Source organism: Panthera tigris, chromosome A1 (assembly GCF_018350195.1).
Source record: "Panthera tigris isolate Pti1 chromosome A1, P.tigris_Pti1_mat1.1, whole genome shotgun sequence".
NCBI classification, from domain to species: Eukaryota; Metazoa; Chordata; class Mammalia; order Carnivora; family Felidae; genus Panthera; species Panthera tigris.
In genome coordinates this window covers 64636241-64657971 of record NC_056660.1, presented here as the reverse complement: position 1 = coordinate 64657971, position 21731 = coordinate 64636241, and the positions used below count along the sequence as shown (strand labels likewise).

The 21731-nt window shown below is 42.6% G+C and overlaps 1 protein-coding gene across 1 annotated transcript in view; it reads right to left on the bottom strand.

Moving 5' to 3' along the window:
- Window positions 1–21284, bottom strand: part of GPC6 (glypican 6) — a 1111929-nt gene extending 1090645 nt beyond the window's left edge. The window contains exon 1 of the mRNA XM_042979107.1: window positions 21002–21284. Within this exon, the coding sequence (XP_042835041.1) occupies window positions 21002–21161 (160 nt within the window). The 5' untranslated portion in view covers window positions 21162–21284. The remainder of the gene's footprint in view (window positions 1–21001) is intronic.
- Window positions 21285–21731: the final 447 nt, after the last annotated feature.

Here is a 21731-nt window from a genome sequence, read left to right as displayed (position 1 = left end):
TTCATTTCATTAAAAGGCAATCTTCAACTATATGGAAAGGCTAATGATTTGATATGTTTGTTACAGCAAGAGAAAAGAAAGCAGGTTGTCTACTTTATCCTTTCAAAAATATCAGTGGAAAAAAGACCATTTCACCCACTGCAGAATTGTGGTTCTACAATATTGATTTTTTTTTCAAAAGCAAAAGTACAAGTAAAATGCAAAATTGGTCTCTTTCTGTCTCCAAATATTAGAGTTGAAACAATAATGTACAATGTTCAGCTGGACCAGCTCTAAATATGTTATTGTCTAGGTTACTAATTTGCATCATGAGACTATCTCAACTTCAGTCTCCACAGGAAATGCCTTACATTACACCATGTACTGTGTTCCCTCCTAGAGCATAAATTCAATGAGGGCCAGGTGCTCTGACCTCATTTGTGCTTAAGAAAAAATCTGTAGAGGGGCACCTGGGTGGCTCCATCAGTTAAGCATCCGATTTTGGCTCAGGTCATGATCTCACAGTTTGTGGGTTCGGGCCCCGCATCGGGCTCTGTGCTGACACCTCAGAGCCTGGAGCCTACTTCAGATTCTGTGTCTCCCTCTCTCTCTGCCCCTCCCCCACTTGTGTTCACTCTCTCTCAAAAATAAACAAACACTTTAAAAAAAGAAAAAATCTGTAGAAATGAAAATAACAATATAATGACTGAAAGCACATGCCTAGTAGGGTATACATAATGCCTTTCATAACAGAGAATAAACATGAGGGTTGGGCAACATCTACATAGAGACTGTTTTATAGAAATCAAATGGAAGCCTAACCCTTGGTGATTATTTGGTACACTCAATATATGTTATTGAGTGCCTTATGTACCCAGAAGTTAACTGCTATGCAAGGTTAAATTAGACCTGGCCCTAATTTCTAGGAGCTTATAGGCTCACAGGAGCCCAATCAAATATATCAGATGTATAATCAAATATAGCAAATATATTTTAGATTTGTAAAAAAGTTGGAAAGTGACGACTGCACTAAAATGTTTAAATAAAAATTGTAAAAGATAAGAAATGGGAAGAATTCTTTCTAAATGCATTCCTTCTTAGGGAAAAAGAAATGAACTCTCTTGTCTATAAGAAAGCACCCTCAAATCATAGCATCATTGGTGTCTGTCCCACTTTTCCAAATGAAGTAAAGAAACTTCCTTTAGAGATAGAAAACTAAACTTGGATGTCTATCACAGGTGGAATTAACACTTTAGCAAATTAGCCTTAGTATTAGTCTTCAACAAAACCTTATTATTCATTGTGGTTAGTGGTGAACTCACTCTCTCTCTCACACACACACACACACACACACACACACACACACACGCACACACACCCCATACTCCTCAACCTCAAAAACTCTACATTAGATATAGAGGCTTATATTTTCCAGTTAGGAAATTGGTGCTCTGTCTGAGAAACAAAGTCCCAAGACTTACTATCCAAGGTCTCTGACAGACTGTTTTGCCTTTCATTCAGAGATCTGGCACACTATTCAGAAAACAGTCCCCTCAATGCTACAACTATTATTAGGAAGAGTTCAATGTACCCTAAAGATCAGTGTATATAACACCTAAAGACATACACAAGTTCAGAGCTTCAATTCCGCATGGGGAGAAAAAAAAATTTTCAATCTTGTTTTTAGAAAGAAATATTCACTTGAACAGATCAACTTTAAGAGAAACTAAATTGCTTCCGTGTTAAAACTCTTTCTGGAGTTCTCTTATTTCATCCACTGTTGCATTCGGAAGAGACAGGTGCTTGTTAATACATGTCACGGGCGCCCGCTGCACGCACAGGGTGGCCCGGCTGGGCTCTTGTAGGAGCAGCAAAGTGCCCGCATCCCGGCTGCTCACCAGCCCCATAAATAAGGCTCTCTTGTGCCATGCTTTTAAATACCTTCATTTTAAAATTAGATTCTGATTTTTTTTCTCAGGAACAGCAAAATCCCTGTTGAGCTACCAAAACATATTTTACAACTTAGATTAGTGTGTTCTGCCTTCCTGCTTTTTTTGCAGCTGTTACTTTTAAGAGGGAACATTTTGCTTCACAAACGAGAATGGAGGCTTTTATGTAAAGGAGGAATTTTGCTGCTTGTTGTCATCTGGGCATCCTCTCTTTTTTTTTTTTTTTTTTTTTTTTTTTTTATCATGCCAGAACTTGCTTCAAACATCTTCATAGGCAAACCGTGCAACAGCTCAAGAGTTTAAACATTCACAGTTTCGAACCTGATGGAAAATACAGAGACTAAAATATCAACCAAGTCAGATCATCACAAGGCACAGAAAAGCCAACTTGGCTTCACCTTTCCTCCTGCTAGAACCACTTAGGGCACCATCTATGCAAGCACAACGGTGAAAGGGACCCACAGCACAAACTGTTCTTTTTAACCACCTATGGCAAAACGCTACCACACTATTCATGTCATCTTTGATCATCAAAATACTTATATGTCGATTTCCATGTACCATACCTACTTGAACAGGGTCACTATGAAGTCTATGACCTGTCGAGATATACAGCACAATCATAGGCTAATGTCTGTAAAGGAGAGTTTGTGCATGAAATAGTAGGCTTATCGCCATTTAAAACTACACCTGTAGCAGGAATGATCATAGGTGATAAATGTAGCTATTTTCCTAACATTGCTCTGGAAATTTTATTAAAACATGGAAGCTAAAATGATTTGGAGTTAAACACCATGCTTGGGAGTCTATATACAATTTCCCAGGGATGGATGAATGTTCTATTCGCTTCAACAAAGATCAACTGATGCCCTCTGCAAAAGCAGAGCCGCCCATTTCTTAGGGAGTTCGTGGGGCACGATCTTCTATTTGGTAGGGGAATTTAACCTCCCCTATTTACTATAAAATTAGGGTTCAGCCACGTACATGAAAAAACAATTAATCCTGTATAAGAAACAGATTATTGTGGTGAAGAAAACCAGTACTCCCTATTCTCTGACTCCCTGCCTCTCTCCCTCCCCCTCTGATGGGTTACCTTTACCTGCCCTCAACCTCACCCTGCTTTCCTGTAGGCCTTTATCACAACACATCATATGGAAACTAATCATCTATATATCTGCCTGCAGTACTCTATGTGTGCCTCAAGGGCAGGGAAATTGTGGGTGCTGGTCTTCAAGCAAGTAATTAAAAATAAATTTTAACTGACCTGAACTGATACAATAAGTAAGAGAGTCCAGGTTGGTAACAGCTTAAAATGGAATTCAGAAAATTACAAGTGGTTCCTATGAGCATTCCTGTGGCACAATTTATTATTCAAAGCCTCCATCGTAAATAGATCATTCCAAAGGTGGTACAATTTGATTGCTTTATCCCTAGGCCTGACTTTTTAAACTAACTTTCCTCTCTATCAATTTCTTTATCTCCCAGGAAATGTCACTGCAATTTATAGTACTCTTTACATTTAACTTCTCTAATCTTTTCAGGCATTTGAAAATTGCTGTCAGTGATAGCTAAAATATGCCACATTTTGAAAAAAACATTTTGATAGACATATACCTATATATAGTAGGTGCTTCCCTGAAAGAAACAGTAGGCTTTAAAACAAAGTGAAGGCAACAAACTGCAGGACCCACACAATAAACTCCGGTCTATATGTCCATGAATTGATTTCCACTGGCTTTACCTAATAGGATTTATCAGCTACAATCTTTCAAAGAAAACATAAGGGTGTCTTCATGTTACATCATTTAATTTTGATCTTACTTAACGTTGTCTTTAAGTGAGGCCTGGTCCAAAAAAAAAAAAAAAAAAGTCTCTTATTATGTCCAATCAAGGAGTGGTCAGTTATTTATTGAATACCTACTGTGCTTAAGCACTGTGCTCTGGAAAGGACAAATACATACTTAAGTGCCATCAGCTACCACATATTACATAGGCAATTTTGGGAAACAAAAATTAAGTGATCAATTTTAAATGATTTAAGACAACAACTTAAGGAGTCAGGAGATGGCGGGGGCACTGGGTGGCTCAGTAGGTTAAGCATCCAACTCTAGATTTCAGCTCAGATCACGATCTAACAGTTCATGAGATAGAGCTGAACATCAGCCTGTGTGCTGACAGCATGGAGCCTGCTTGGGATTCTCTCTCTCCTTCCCTGTCTCTCCTTGGCTTGCTCTCCCTCTCTGTCTCTCACAAAACTAAATAAATAAACATTAAAAAGAGTCAGGAGATCACAATTTGATTAATTACCAAACCAACAGACAAATACTACACAAGCATGGCTAGAAGGAGAAAAGAGGAACTGGGTAATAGGGCAATTTCGTGAAGAATAATTTGAGCTAAACTGCTTTTTAGTTGGTAGAGAAAGCTGGAAAGGACAGACCAAGCACTGTCATGAGTATTGGCAAGTGCAATGAGACACAGAAAGAAGAGTAAGTTTAGTGAAAAAGGTTTCCTGAGACAGAACTTTCTAGAGGAAGGGTGCTTGACACGAGGTCAGTAAGTAGTTTTAGTTCTTGAATGTCAAACCAAGATGGTTGAAATTTATTCTCAAGCTATTGGAGAACGAAGTTGACTTTGATGGTTTGAGGCTTAAACCTGAAGCCAGTGGTTCTCAAAGTGTGGCCTAGATACCTTCAGCTTCAGCATCGCCAGGGCAGTGGGCTCCATTTCAGATCTACCAAATCAGAAACCCCCAGAAGGGGACCCAGCAGCCCACAGTGGAATAAGCCTTTTGGATAATTCTGATGTACACTCAAGTCTGAGAACCCCTGCTTTAAGGAAAGTAAAATAAAGCCATGTATCAGATACATCATTCTTGAGGACAGTATGCACAACAGGAACCTATGAGAACAGCATAAAAGAGAAGTTTCACAGTCAGCTCCAAGAAGACCAAAAAGAAGAGAAAGAAGATGTTTTTAAAAGATTTGCTATTTGACACTTACCAGCATTTCAAGATCACCTTTTAACGTTCTAGAAGAGCTTCTCTCTCAGAAGCTTATCATAAAAGGAAATTAAAAATGACTAAGTCTTACAGTGGGGATTACAGCCTACTAGGTTTCTCTCCTCTTCTGAATAAGACATAGGAAGATTTCTCATCACGATACATGTGTCAGGAGGGAATTGGGAAAAGGAGAGCTAACATTTCCTGGACACTTCTCTCTGTCAGTCTGTTCACACGCATTATGTGATTTAATCCTCACAAAGAACATCATGAGCCAGGCTATCTTACTGTCCCTTTATATGCATGAGGACACTGGGGTTCAAGGAGGTGAAGAAAACTTCAAAATAACCAATGAGTAAGCACAAAACAAGGAACTAAGTCCTTTTGCTCCTATATGATGCCATCTGCCAGAAATCCCGAAGATTCCCACATAAACAAAGAACTGATGTCATTTCCAGTTCACCTGATAATGTAGAGATGCCTCGGAAGTTTCCATATTGTGTGTGTAATGAGGATAATATTCTGCAAATATTTCACTGGCTCGATTTGGTCTGCCCCTCAATATATTGTCTTCTATATATTGTCTCCACCTCCAAAGCTATGAGTGTCTGTTCTCTGACCTTTTTTGGTGACAAGTCTCCAAGCCTGGATAAAGGGCTTAAGGTCCAGCCAGAAAGAGGACAGGTAGCAAACCCATCCCTGCCCCAGGGATCTATACGAAGAAGGGAGGTTCTCCACATTTCCCGGTTTCTCCTCTCGGAGCTTCCCACCAGCACAGGAAAGCCACAAAGAGGGATTCCTAGCGCTAAGTGTTTCGGAATCTGTAAAGAGACTGCCTGGTGGACTGCTGGCAAAGATGTTCAGAGGGAGGGCTACACCCACACCTGGGGGGCGGGGGGGGGGGGGGGGAACAGGTCTGGCCCAGTGGTCTCCAGCGCCCTCCTGCGTAGATTCAGAATGCCACTGAGTTGCAGACCAGAAAGCGTGTCACGCTCCCACCACAGAAGGTGATCAAAGCTCTAGAAGCCAGGTGAGGAATAAACCAGTGATTCAGGAGGCCTACGGGGCCAGAAAAATCCAACATCAGGGTGAGTACTCCAGGAAAGGGGGCTACCAGTTCCTTCCCAAGTTGCACAAGAGCAGATCACATGGCAGGCCAACCCCAAACGTTAGCAGTGCCTACAGGCCAGGCTTAGCCCTGGAGATGGGAGGAGCCCATAGAAACTCACTCTTCCCCTTTCTTCCCTTGTTACTCCCCACCCTCATCAAGGGACTGATCTTCTTATCTATTATTTGTTATGTGAGGAACACGTATATAGCCTTTATTGTATGCCAGCCGCTATTCTAAGAGCTTCATAAATGTTACTTCATTTAATACAATCACAACGATGAGTGGTAGGGACTCTGTGTTATTATCCCTGTTCACGGACAAAACAGAGGCAGGGACAGGTTCAAAAGAGCTAAGCGGTAGAGCCGGGAGTCAAAGCCAGTCTCTGCTTAACCACAGCGCCAGAGCAAGCTTCCCACACGTTGTTACCTAGAAGAGCTAAACTAACCACACTAAATTTTAAATACTAGACCATGCTAATACTTTTTTTCTCATGGGTTATGTGAGTGCACAAGAGAGGGAGTAGGAGGAAGAAGAGGAACAAAAAGGGAAGGAATTGCGCGTCTAGTCACATCACCTGTTCACTGTAGCGTTTCAAGTTACGCGTATTTTCAACTTTGGGGGGAAAATGGTGGCAGTTCACATACTTCCTAAGGGTCCCTCCAAAAGCTTCAAAACAGGTCAGTTCCTGGAGTGAGGGGTGAGGACTCATTGGCATGGCTGTTCTGCTCTTACCTCGCAGAGTTACCACTGGAAAGCTCAAATACAAGCACTGCTTGGACCTAAGTGAAATCAAAAGACATGCTATTTCTCTAATTTTTTATTTTTTGAAATGTTTATTTATTTAGTTTGAGTAAAAGAGAGAGAGAGAGTGCACCTATGAGAGAGGGGAGGGGCAGAGATAGAGGGAGAATCCCAAGCAGGCTCCACGCTGTCAGCACAGATCTCGATGCAGGGCTCGAACTCACGCGAGATCATGACCTGAGCCAAAACCAGGAGTCAGATGCTTAACCAACTGAGCCACACCCAGGCGCCCCTACTTCTTTTGAAGAAAAGAAATTTTTATTTTTTAAAAAAGAAAAACGTCCAATTCAACAAGTGTCCCTCAGTTATGTTTAACTTTTTCCTCAAAAGTCCACAAGAAATGCTACCCTTCTTCAACAGACCAAAGCTTCGTTTAAAGGCCTTCAAGGACACTGTGCGGGGAAGGCATAGCTCTCCTTCAGGAACATCTCATACCCTAACCAACAGAAAAACAGAACTAACACCCGAAACAATAGAAAGGCAAAACAAAGGGAGACTGGATAGAATTCTAAAAGGCGAACGCACTGTTTGCAGCATATTTCTGAAATGTTTAGGATGAAAACAAACTTAAAATAAGTATCAGGACTTTTAGAGGCTCCATGGGGTTCCATTAATTATTTTTTTCTCCCTGATGAGATATCACCAAATGGGCCCCTACTAATGGTGACACGATCCCGGTTCCTGATGAGCAGGAACATGGGGACACACAGCCCAGTAAGGTTGGTCGGGCCGACGGTATTGACAAGACTTCACCTGAGATTTGGTTCCATCTTTCAAATCTAACATGCCACCAAATAGGTCCTAGGATACGGTGTTGGTACAATATCTGTAAAAAGTGATTCTTTCAGGGAGGAAGAAAAAAAAGAACAGTGCTTTCAATGTTCAGTATCCTTTACATCTGCTGCTCAGCTGGAAACACTGTTAAAAGGCCATTAGAACCTTAAGGTAACAGACCTCCAATGCTATGAAAGCCACAGAGCAATTTGCTGTTTGTGTTAGGAGGATCAGCCCCAGCTACTTCCTTTTCAAAGGCTGAAAACAGCTTCTGTCACGAGCCGTGAAAATCAATTCCACAGTAACAGGTCTGAAATGTGGCTGAAGGTGGTATACCTACGGGCTGGCGCTGCACACCAGAGCCTCCTTCTGGGCATCTGTGGCACCTTCCAGAAGTCCCGGGCAGCGGCTCCCTGGCAGTGCCTGGGAGGTAATAAGCAGCCCGGGGCTTCCAGGAGCCTCCAGGCTTATCTCGTAGGACACTGGTTCTCTCGACTGCTTAATTAGGTTAAAATGGGAATCCAATCGTCGCCCTGAAAGAAGATAGCTTTAGGAACCGTGGATCCGAGAACAGGCTGCTCTCGCTGATTCGTATTCCATCTTTCTATTTTTCCTGATTATAGTAGTTGTGAGCGAGGCTCATTTTTCCCAAATAATACTGTTTCAAAGCCTTTCAGAACACAGAGCATTTACAAACTTTTTTCAAATACAAGGTCACACTTTTGAAAATAAACATTTCAGGGGAATAACGATGGCCTGTCAAGAGTTGTACTTTACCCAAATGAATGGCAAGGAAGGTTAAAATTCACTTTAAAATGCGTATAGGTTTTTCAGTTGTAGGAATTTGTCATTCCGGTTATAAAATGCAACCTTAGTTACCACACAGAATTAAGATTATTACAACCTGTATTTTTATATATAGTCAACCCTTGGAGAAACTGAAAACCTTTCTATAATTTACTATGTTCTGGATAAGAATAAACTGCCACTCTTAAATCATAGCAATCGGCCTACATTTTCGCATGTAACTTCTTGTAATAATATTTATCTGTACGTCAATAACCCCAGGCTGAGAAATTGATTCGAAGTTAATCTGTTAAATTAATATAACAACAAAATGAAAAAGTATAATTTCATGGAATTTTTTGCTGTGAATCTGTGATGCACTTGAATTGCTATTTCAACTGGAATTTCAGTGTGATTATATGTATTCTTGACTAAAGAAAAAAATGGATTTGTATAATTTTGTGTCTATTGTTCAAAACACATAAGGATCTATGATTTTATGAAACCTTCAAGTTATTTTTTTAAAGAAGGGAAGGGAGTCATTGAAAAGGAATTATCCATAATAATTTTGTTGTTGATGACATAAGATTTGCCATTTGTAACCTATTTTATATTCAATTGAAACTGACCTTTTTTTATGAGAGCCATGTGGTAATATAAGTGAAATGAATATATTCTTTACTGCAGTCATATAAAAACTGGCCTATGCTTTTAACGTAGTACTTGACCTCCTGATGTCTAAATACCCCCAAGTCTGTGAAAGAATATTAAATAAGACACCACATAATCAAATGAGTAGTAAAAGTACAATAAAAGCCTTTCACACATTAGCACTTGATAATGTAAAAGTAAGAGTAAACTATGTTACCTAAGTTCAATATAAATATATAGCTAGAGGAAAAGCTGTAATAGATCAAGGAGTGCTCAGAATCCTACATTTCCAAATTATTAATACCTTATTTTCCAAATAGAGCTCCCAATATGTCAAAGATCATTTAAATTCTTCAAAACCATTTGTTAAACCTATTGCTGTAAAAAAGGAAAAAAGATGCTGGGCATATTAAGTTTCATCATTTTTAAGTTTTAAAAACTCCCAATCATTGGGATTTAGAAGAAAATAGGATAAGCAAACAGCTAAAGTATGGGAAAAAGTATTTTCTTGCTTTTTCAGGAAAAAGTTAAGTCCTGTCATTTAAAAATCCCTATAAATCTAAAAGCAGAGAAGCAAGTTCATTTCAAAGGTGCAACTGACTTCAAGCTACTCTGACCCATTAAGAAAATAATTGAAAATTATTCATTTTAAAAAGCAGACCTCAAAGTACTTTCTTTGCAAAGAAAATACTTGCCTCAACCTTACTGCAACCTTAAGAGGAAACACCTCCAGTTCTCTGAAATCCAGCTGAGGAGCACTAGCCCTTGCTAATCTCAGCTGTCCTGGGGGCACAAAAGAGGAAGCCAATTTCTCAAGAAATCCAAGAACTGTAATAAGGAGCAAACACACCAGCCAATCAAGCCTACAGAACACAGGTGTGCATGCCCTGAATGTATTATGCTACATCTTTAATTGAATGTGTATAAAAATGAAGACTGACCAGCTCTAAACGTAGTCTCCTTGCATAAGAGTCTAGAGGTCAAGAAAAAATGGCTAGATCTGCATTTAGTCCAGGAAAAACAGCTCAAAGAAGGAGCAAGGAAACAGAATCACTCTTCCCCAAAAATCTTCTGAATAGGAACCTCCCCAAAGAAACGAGCCATACCCAAAGAGAGCCTGTCATATTAGCAAAGAACAATTGGGATCCTACAGTAAAAAAAAAAAAAAAAAAAAAAAAAAAAAAAAAAACCTGAAAATGTCAACCAGTTCCCATTTAAAGCAATGTTGTGGTTCTCTCCTACTCAAGCAGATATGCGCCTGCAGCTGAGTTGGGGCCCTTTTGTTCCATGCGTAGGTAGTTCTGGATTGAACCGCTTCAACCACTCTCTTTCCCTTAGTCCCCCTAGTGGCCAAAGTGAGCGTCTGAAAGAAGTCAGAGGCAATGGGGGAGGAGGACGAGTGAAATGCAATTTGAATCAGAGACACTCTGTGGGTTGAGATTCTTAAAATCAAGATGAGAAATAACAAATCATTGCGCAAATTTGACTGTCTACCCTGACAAAAACCTGTATTTAAAACCACAGTGAGTGCACCCAGAGTTTGGTCCCCAGAGACTGGAGATGGTGCCTGGACCAGCATTAGCATCACCTGGGAATCTGTAAAAAATACAAATTACAGGCCTACCCAGGAACAATGAAAACAGAAACTTTGGGGGTGGGGCCGAGGCATTAGTGTTTAACAAGCCCTCCTGTATTTCTGATGTTTGATAAAGTTTATGAAGCACAGCTTTAGCTAACTGCTTCCCTTTCCTGGATGCACATCAGAAATACTAGGGAAAACTGAAAAAGGAAGAAGGGAGGGAGCAGGCCAGGAAAAAGAGTGCCCTGTCTCAGACCAATTAAATCAGAGGATCTAAAGATGGAGCACAATTTTTGTTGTTGTTGTTGTTGTTGTTGTTGTTGTTTAATGCTACCTCACATGATTCCAGGACAGCCCTGGCTTTTTCCAACTCAAAAGAGCCAGCTGTTAAATTTTCAGGAATTTTGTAAGCTGGTTGTTAAACTGTTAGTGGCTTGAAATCCGTCATGGTGGGAACATAGCACAGAAATTGGCAAATGCTACAAATCAGATCTTCCCACACCCTACCCTCCTGAAAGCCAACTGCTAAACATGTGTCAGTTCACCGCTGGCCAGAGTTGAGAAATACTGGACTCAAGTAAGAACGCCAAATACGTAATTGATTCAGACAATCTGAGTAATTCTTCTCAACTTCTCCATTACCCTCAATTCCTGGGGATTCTTAGGAATATTACCCAAGCAATTCAGTGGCCATATACTTAAGGAAGGTGAACATCAGCCCCTGTATGAGGGTGTAGCCACGATGGGTCCAAGTCAACAGCCATGATCTTTTCCTTTCTCTTCCAGGCACCAGCACAGGAAGCAATTCTGGAATGAGAGGCTGGGTAAATCTGCTGGGGGACTTCTGAGTTAATCTGTCTCGTCAATGAGGAGATAAACATGGGAAGAAATAGCCCTACTGTGTACCTCTGGGCATCATAATGAAGCTTTGGCTCTTAGTATTTCAGCAGCCATCTTCTTTCTGTAATGGACTGACCTGTAGAATGAGGAAAGCAGAGACAAAAGATGGAGAGAACCCAAGACCCTCATGATAGTGTTAACTTCCCACTCTCTCACATGTAGAACTGCTCTGTATTGGAACGTATGTGAAATGATGGCTTTCCCTGATTGTGGAAGACAGCCAATTCAGGATTTTTTGTGACCTGCTGCCAAAAGTATCTTAAATGACACAGATGATTTCAGGCAAGAATTTCAACGGCTTGTCTTCTTTAAACCCTTTTATTGGAACTTCTGAGTAGTAGAAGTAAAGTTTTTCAGGTTTTTTTTTTCTTTTTAATGTTGCCTCTTCCCTGCTGACCTCACTCACCCCTTCTTCTCACCTCTTAACCTCGTCTTGGCCCTTGGCATCTCAGGCTTTAGTATCTAAATTAGCCCCCTGGCTATCTTCCTTCCCACCTCCTGGGCCTTTAATAATCCCTACACTATTCCATCCTGTTTATAGTGCTTGACCAATCTAAAACAATACTTTCATCTTGTCATTTCACTGCCAAGAACCTAGAATGATGACCTACTTCCTGCACATAAAGGCTAGGGTTTTCAAGGCCCATCAAAAATACAACCCCACTCTATTTGTTCAATATTGCTTCTCACAAATTCTTAATTGATCGCTTTCTGTAGTATCTTCCAAACGTACTACTTTCCTTACAAATTTAACCCCACCCCAAATGCCTTCTTCTTTCATGAGTGTTTGTCAACTGCTACGCATCCTTCAATGTCCCTGTGATGGTTAATTTTGTGTCAGTTTGACCTGCTTAAAGGACACCCAGTTAGCTGGTAAAACATTATCTGTGGGTGTGTCTGTAAGGATGTTATGGGAAGAGATTAGCATGTGATTCAGTAGAAGGAGTGACCAGTGTAAGGAAACATCATTCAATCCTTCATGGCCCAAACAGAACAAAAAGGTGGAGGAAGAACAAATTCCTTGTCACTCTTCTTTAGCTCAGCCATCCATTTCTCCTACATTGGGACATCAGAGCTCCTAGTTCTCCAGCCTTGGAATCTGAGACTTATACCACTACCCCACAGTACTCCACCCCACCCAAGGCCTTCAGCCCCAGACTGACTGACACCTCCACTCTCCTGGGTCTCCAGTTCACATATGGCAGATCATGAGGCTTCTTGGCTTCCATAACCTCTGGAGCTAATTCCTATAATAAATCTTCTCATATGTATACCTAGATCTATATGTGTATCCTATTGCTTTGGTTTCTCTAGAGAACCCTGACTAATATCCTCCAAATTAAATTTTACCCCTTCCTCTCAGCAAGGTCAAATAACTCTCTTCATTTTGTGTCCGGTCATTACAACCAGTAACGTATTTGGTACTTATGCCATGGACATAGCATTGTTTAAATATTGGGGAGTGAAGTAACAATTTAATTCTTCATTTTGGTAAAAATTTTAAGTTATTTTTTTACATTACCATAGGACAAATAACCTGTGACTTAAGTTTCGAAATGGCACAGCTGATTACATATATTTTGAAAACTCTATACTTTCTGAGAGTTAACTCACGACTCACCCCACCCTATTTGGGAAATCTCTCTCTCGGCCACACAACTGTGACTTAAGTTTCAAAGTGGCACAGCTGGTTACATATATTTTGAAAACTCTATACTTTCTGAGTTAACAACTCAAAGTGAACTGTGAGTTAACAACTCACAACTCACCACCCTCCCCCCATTTGGGAAATCTCTCTCAGTCACAATGATACTCTTAACAATCCTATGCTGGTTTAATGATACTGAGTTTTGTCTCCACTAAAAAGCACACATAAACTATGTCAGAGTTATTTACATGGCCTTGTAAACTCAAAAATGTTTCTGGGATGCATGCTGCTCTCTCTTTCACATATACAGAGACTAGTTCGTACTCACTGTCCATCACATAGTACATATCCAATGAATGACTTTTGATTAATTAATGGTCTTTTGGTGATACCAAACTTACCTCTTAAATATTTCTTTTTTTAAAGGAAGTATAATTGACATACAATATTATATAAGTTTCAGGTGTACAGCATAGTGATTTGACCTTTGTAGACACTGCAAAATGATCACCTCAGTAAGTCTAGTTACCATCCATTACCCTCCAAAGTTAATACGATACCCTTGACTGTATTCCTGATGCAGCATATTACATCCCCAAGACTTATTCCGTAATTGTACGTTCGTACTGCTTGATCCCCTTTAACCGTCTTGCCCCCTGCCCCTCCTCCCCTGTGGCCACTACCAATCTGTTTTCTGCATCTAAGAATCTGGTTTCTGTTTTGTTCGTTCGTTTTTTTAGATTCTATATAAGTGACACCACATGGTATCTATCTTTCTCAATCTGACTTACTTCACTCAGCTTCTAAATATTTCTTGAGTCTTTCTGCTTCATTCCATTTCCAGGCACTGCTCTAGTTCAAGCTAACATCTCCTCCTCTTCCTGTATCTGCTTTTCCTCCCCTGCAAGCCATCTCTAGAGAGAGACCAAGGTAACATTTCAAATCAAGTCCAATCCTGATTGAAACACTTCTTCAATAGCTTCTCACTGCCCTAGGCTGAAGGCCAAGGTCAGCACTGTGAGCTCCAGGATTTCAGGGCTGATTAAGGAAAGAGACAGGACCATGAGGTGGCAGCCAGACACAGAGAGCTTTATGTGGGTTGCACTTTGACAAGCTGCCTGAGAGGGGAAGTCCCTCATAGCTTGAAGCCTTGTAGACATAACAGAGGGTAGCCACTACCAGAAGGGGAGAAGGCTCAGGAACTCCTGGAGAGGGAAAGGGGATTAAGTATCTAGGCAATGTTGTTCAGCCTTAGAGTGGAGAGGGCAGCAGCTTGGATTTTCGGTTGTTGTTTTGTTTTGTTTTGTTTGTTTTGGTTTCTTTTAGGCCCCGGGTTCATCCTATAAATGGCTAGCAGGCAGGTGTTACACAGCTTTGCAGGATACACAAAACAGGCAGGCTCTAACTGGTTAAAACTCAATTTCTTTGGGCTGTGTTTAAAACAACCAGATGCATAAAAACTTGACTTAAGCACCCACAGCTTTTAGAGCCAATGGTCCGTATCTGCGATGAAAAAGTAAACCATAGGGTCACGCTGCATGGGCCATCTTTGAACACTGTATACAAGTCATTAACCTGGCCCACAGGCTCTCTGGTCTCTCTCATACCCTTTCTATTCACAGGCTGTTTTCTCCAGCTTCCAAACTCCTCTCATGCTTTCAGGGTCTTCTAACCACACAGGTACTAAGTCCTCCTGAGCCCACTGCCCACTGCTCTTCCTCAAGAAGGCATTCTCTAACCCCACGATTAGATCAGATGCTCCGATTAAATACTGTGTCACAGTGCCGGTATCTCAGCCCTTGATTGTGAGTGGTCCCTTAATTTCCATTTCCCTGCTGTGATTAAAATCCCCTGTGGCCCTATATGCAGCGCCTGGCCCAGTGAATTACACATAGTAGGCATACAAAAAATATTCACTGGATGAGGGGAAAAGAAATGCCTAAAGAAAATACAGAATGAGTTATAAAAATAAATCGACAAGCTGGATAACGTGTAAATGTGGAATCAGATTTCTGTTTTTCTTTGTTACTAACTGGTGCATTCATTTAAAAAATATTTTTCATCCGAGGTTATTAAAAGCTCTTAAATACTGCCATTCAGGACTACTAGAAATTTTCAACCTTTACCAAGACTTACGGCTATGAAACCTTTTATTTACAAATATGCCATCCCAGGGAGTCCATTACACTTTCAAACAGTATCATGTAAATAACTGAAAATTGAATAATACTAAAGAAATCTATGAAACTATGCAAAGTCGAATTACATGTCAGCTAAAGAATTTAGTAGAGCAGAATTTGGTCTGCAAAGACATATATAAGCACCAAGAATTTAGTAGAGCAGAATTTGGTCTGCAAAGACATATACAAGCATATGAATATAAGAATATTCAGTATTCTGTTTATACTGTCAAGACAGCTGGCCTGGCCAGAAGTCTTTTGAGAGATGTGAATTAAGGGGGAAGAAAGTCTTTTGCAGGCTTAAAATATAAGCTAAGACTAAGCTAATAAATTATTTTATCAACATTTCCCTTCCTACAATTTCTATCCTAAACTCATATTTCTGTACAAATGTAGTGACTGAATTGTAGGTCACTTTGGTTTAAAAGGACTCAATAATTTTGTATTTTGTAAGTGTTCATAAAACTCACCCATAATCGTAAAAGAACATTAGTCACACTCTTACATAAATTACAATGCAATGTTTATACTATAATACTTTAAAGGACATAGTGCTGTATATTTTAAATCACTTTTGATAGCGGCCTACATTTCTACTCACAAGCTATTAACCATGTGGTACAGTTAAAGATGTGAGTTTTATGTAAAAAAGTGTATCAGTCAACTCAAATGAACTCTTGTTCTCAATGATGACATAGTATCCTCTAATTAAATCAGCTAAGATAACTGTTTGCAAGGATCATTCTAAAATTAATTCCCAAATCAAGAGTTTAACGAGTGGCACGCCTAATAGCCCAGAGTTTAGACTGCCTTGATACCTGGAATTAATGCGATTCTTTTAGAAATCTAGTGACTTGGCAAATCATAAAAAAACAAAACACAAAATACAAATGAAGTTCAGCTGACTCAGACCTCTCACACTGTTCTTCGAAAGAATTTTAAAGACAGCTAACTACAGAGAGGGCAAAGAAATCAGAAATCTATGAAGCAGGCAGTTAACTGGAAATTAAATAATTTATTTCAAACTAGGGTATCTAATGTGTGTGTAAAAGAGTAAGAGTTGCCAAACACTTTTTTTCTGTTTACGTTAATACGATATCTACCTGCAAATCGGAAAAAAAAGGTAGCAATGGCAAATGTATTAAGTTAGTTGGGGGGCGGGGGGGAGGTGCAGAGGGAGGGAGGACAGGTTCCCTGAGAAACCCAGCAGAGAAAGGAAAGGACTGTTGTACAAAGACCAGGTGACATGAAGCATTACATATTCTGAAATTTGACAACAATAAAGAAGAACTTAAAAAAGTCACTAGTACATCAGCAGAGTACAAGAGAATATTCTTTCTTAATTTGATTTTGAAATAGATTTTTAGAGTATTGAGATTAATTCATATTAAAGAGATGGGAAAAAGTTTAAAGCTTTCTTTATTATCCACCTGTAGCCCAACTCTCCAAACACCTGCGACACAAAAAGGGACAAAATACTGAGAAAACAATGATACTTCTTTCCTAATCAGTGGAGATAAGCTTCCCTCCTCCCACTACCCTATGATAACTTCCTACAGCAAACTTTGTTGCACTAACCGCTAGGTCCAGAATGACGAAAAATACCAACACACATTCTTTAGTTTCCACCTTTTATGTAACTACATAGATACAATTAAAAAATCAGGGAAATGCATACACACACATACAATTTAGTGATGGCAGCATGGCCAATTCCGGAGAACATAAAATTCAAATTCAAAGTGATTTTGAAAAATTGTTGATGTTGCAAGTAAACAGGAAACCATTCAGCATGAACTATAAGGCAATACACCTGGTGACTGGTAACACCAGGCTATATATACCTATTGGTGAGGAAAGAACTGATTTTGCACACATTCGTTCAACCAATGCGGAATGGCAGTGGGCAGGATTAAGTCTATGACTCCAGTACCTGGAGACTGATGGCCTGGGTTGCAACTCTAGCCTCACCGCTTTCTAGCTGAGTCATCCTTGGGCAAGTTAATTATTTAAGTTTCTGTGTTGCTCAGTCTTTCCATCTATAAAATGGGGATAATGATGATATCTACAAAATTACCAAAAGGAGTCAATAAGGCAATGTTTAATGTTTTTAGAAGCAGGTAATATTTAAACAGGGGCTGGGCACATAGTAATTTCTACATGAGGGATTGTTAAATACGACTGCATTAGATAACTAATGGAAAAAGTAAACATGTAGGCCAATAAGTCACCACTAGTCAGCTCCGAGGGGTTATAATTAACGACTCCAAGAAGGCTCAAGACATAAAATAGTGGCCCCGTAAGCATAAAACAGCATTCCCTGAATTGCCCGGTCTTTGAAGCAGATGTTCTTTTCAGTTCTTGAGTTCTTTTAGGAGTTTAGAGTCATCAAGAGGAGTCGGGCTGGGAAAATGAGATGACATTATGGACGCTCAAAGAAAGACTGGAATGTTTCATATCTACCTTTGATCAAAACAACACTCCTAACAAAGAACTTGACCCACTCACTGCTCAATCCCTTCCCAGAAGACAGAACGGGAGAAAACAAGCAAGCACACTGGGAAGACTTTGGGCTAGTTATCTGGAAATATTTCGATACCACAAGAATTACGAAGTATCAGAATGGATGCTGAGAGGGGCTCGCGAATCTTCCCCTTTGGAGGTCTTTCAAACAGGACAGATAGTCTATCTGATCTGCCTGGGATGGCTTAAAATCAGCACTGAGTGAAGATTGATGGTGCAAACTGGCCCTTAAAGGCCTCCCACGCACTCTCTGAGAGTATAACTTTATATATTACCCATCACAGCCCCTCATCTATTGAGTTTGAAGAACTCCCTTTTATCCTAGAATAGAAAAGGGCAACACTATTTCACAATTGTGAGTTCTGAGTAAAACTTTAATAATGTCATGATGAAGCATAATGTCCTTATTACTTCTCAGTTATTTTACCAGGCAAACTACCTGCAAATATCTTTCAATTAGAAACAGCCCTCATGAATCTAAATTATGAACAGCAGTTCCTTCAAATTCATGTTCCCTGGCAGACTAATGGCATATGCCATTTCTCAGGCAAACCCTTGAAAGTCCAAACAAGGCAAAGGATGAAAAGGGAGTTTAAAGAAAGGATAACGACCATACACTAGATAATGAAATGTAAATAGTATCAAAACTAGGGAAGGGCCAAAGAGTGTTTTTCTTTAATAATGGGACATATTTCCTCCGTGGTTATTCCAACAACAACATGTAGCATTGAGTAATTCATGTTGAATATATATGTGAATATATATATATATATATATACACACACACACACACACACATACATACACACACACACACACACACACACACAATTATCTTTTAATTCATGTGTTTTCCTATCACATGTGCCTCTGACCCCACAGTGACCTCTATCTTGACCATTTCTACCGGCATCAAAGCACATCAGGGTTAGGGCAAAGTCAACAGTACCCTTTAGTCCTAGAAAGTGAGTTTAACAAAAGTGCACGTTTCAGAATTTAATAGCTAATTAGTGAGCACTGTAATTGTCAGGAGGTGGAGGGGGAAGAAAAAAACAAAAAGCCCTGTAGTTAAAAAATCTCCTGAAGGATTTATTTTAACCACTGGAAATGTTCTCAGGAAAGTAAATGGGGAGTACAGAAACTATTTACACTGAAAACCTTCACTTTGATATTAAGGAGCTTTGCGTCATGCCAAGGATGAAGTGCAGTCCCCTGAAAGTCCCATAATCCACTAAAGAATACCGAAACAATTTAAAAATACTGAACTATTTTCTTCTCTGAGATATCATATCTGAAATCATGCTGGGAAATATCTGTGTGTTTAAAAGATACACTTTGAAAAAGCCCAGATTAGAGGAGAAAAAGTTCCTCGAAGAAGTGAGCCACGCTATAAAACCTTTTAAAAGTTGAATTCCCTGAGATTTGGGGAGGAGAAAAAAGCAAAGCTGATCCTTATCAATTAATTAAAAAGAATGAAATAACAGTAGACAAAGGGGAAGGAGAGTTAAGAAACTTAAGGAGCTGTGGGGGCAGTCGCTCTCCATTAACTGATTAACAAATTAAGGAGTTCTGGAAAAGGGAGAAGAAGTGACAGGGATAGAAGAGTGGACTTATAATTCACCACAGGTTCCGCCTCCGACTCACCAGAGGCTGGCTACGTCTGGCTCAGAATTGAAAAAGGCTCCCGGTACATAATGCTCGGCGCTGTTGGCGTGTGTATGGGCTATCTCCACCCCCCCCCCCACCCCCCACGCTTCAATTTATATAAATGTGTTCATTTCGGTAAAAGTGCAAACCTTCCCTTGCAGGGTGTGCAGATCAACCGTAATAAAATACCAATTCCATTACGTATAGAAACGGGGATGTTTTAAGATCTCTGCAAAGAGCTTTGCCCTCATCGACCAGCTCTTTGGCAACATGCAGGGTGGCTGGTGGAGATTTAGCGTTTTGATTTGACCATCCGAGGTCACTGAGGACTTCAACCGCCGGGTGTGAGCGGCCCGCGCCCTCGCAGCATCTCCCGGCCTCTCTCAGCCTTCCTCAGCTGTGCTGCCTCGCAGCCACAGGATTATCTCTCCCCGACACGTTTCATTCACAGAGCCCCGGAGAAGCTCCGAGTCGGTTGGAGCTAAGAGCCGGAAAACACGCACTTGGGCTGCTGCACAAGTTGCTGGAGACTGAGTGCTCCGCACACGCCGGCGCCGAGGTAGGGGGTGGGGGCTCCCGGTGCAGGAATGCTAGTGGCCCGGCCGGCGGGCCACCCAGGGCCCGCGGACCCTGGGACAAACCCACCGGCGAGCCACCCGCCTAAGTTGGCGCGGCTTCTGAGAACAGGCGGGCGGCCGAGACCGCGCTCGCGTCCGGCCGCCGCGCCGGGGGTGTCCCCCGAACCACTAGTGACCAACCGCAATCGGGAAAGCACTGAGGACCCGTAACGCGAAAGCCCGCCCCAAGCCCGAAACCGGCAGCCCGAGAACTCCCCAAACCGGCCCGGAACTGCCGACGTGCGGAGGCCGGGTCCCCCGGTGGGGTCCCCCCGCCTCGCCCGCCCCCCGGCCCCGGGCGCCGTGCGCTCTGCCTCCCGGAAGGATCCGGTGAGCGGAGCGAGCGGCGAGGGGAGCCCTCCGCGACTCTCCACCGCCCCCGCCGGCGCGAGGGCGGGAGTGGGGAAGGCGCCACTCAGACTGTGGCGCTGGGCAAACTGCGGCCGCAGTTCTTCCAAGTTTGCCTGAGCGAGAGGCGCGGGGTGGGCGCCCCGCTCGGCGACCTGCCCTCGCGCCGCGGCCGCCCCCGGGCGTCCCGGGCTCCCAGGCCCGCTCGGCCGGAGCCCGCCGCGAAGGGGGCGCACGGGCGCCGGAGCGGAGGGAGAGCGGGCGGGAGGGAAGGAGGGCGCTCCCGCGTGTGCACACAATGAGGCAGCCGAGACGCACACCTTCCCCGCGGGAACAGCCGCCGGAGCATCCGCCGCCCGGCGCGGAGGCAGGGCGTCCGGGAGAGCCCTGCCGGAAAGTGAACACCAACAACTCAGCAACAGGGGGAAGGAGGAGGGCGCCGGGCGGCCCGGGGGGACGTGCGGTCGCCCAAGGCTGCAGCCTGCCGGGCCGCGCGCCCGCGCTTACCTGCGATCTCCTGGTAGGGGATGTCCGCCAGGCTGAATCCCTTGGCACCGTACGCCTGGCGGACCTCGCCGCAGCTCCGAGCCTTCACCTCCGCCCTGGCCGGGAGGGACAGCAGCAGCCCGGAGAGGGGAAGAATCACAGCCCCGATCCAGGAAGGCATGGTGCGACGTGCAAATCCAGCTCGGTAAACCCCAGGGCCCGTGCGCTCTTCACCTTGCCCCTCGAGCCGAAAGCCCGCCAGAGCCAGCGGCGCGCTCCTCGCCGCTGCCCAGCGTCACCCCCTTCCGCCAGCCGAGGGGACGAGCCGCGCAGCCCTCTGGACTGCGCTCAGCAAACTTTTATAAGCCAGATGGAGGATGGCAAGCCAACCAGGGCTGGCTGGGAAAACAGCCGGTTTGCTCCTCTAGCCCCCCAGATCGAAAACGGTGCAGTCAAAACGAGAGAGAGAGAAGGCAGAGGAATGTTTAAAAAGCCACCATGGGGGTTCAGAGCTGCGATCCGACTTCCGAGCCGCAGAATCCTAGAGCGCTGCGAGCTCGGCTCGCCCGAGGGTGCAGCGAAGGTGGGAACGCGCGCCGGCTCTCCCGGGGAGGGAGGAGGCGGACAGGCGAGCGCGAGTGTGTGTGTGCGCGCGTATGTGCCGGGCCGAGCGCGGGGTTCTTGGGGACGCGTGTGCGTGGAGGTATGTGTTGGGGATATACTGGATCCAGGGGAAACCTCAGCTTCACAC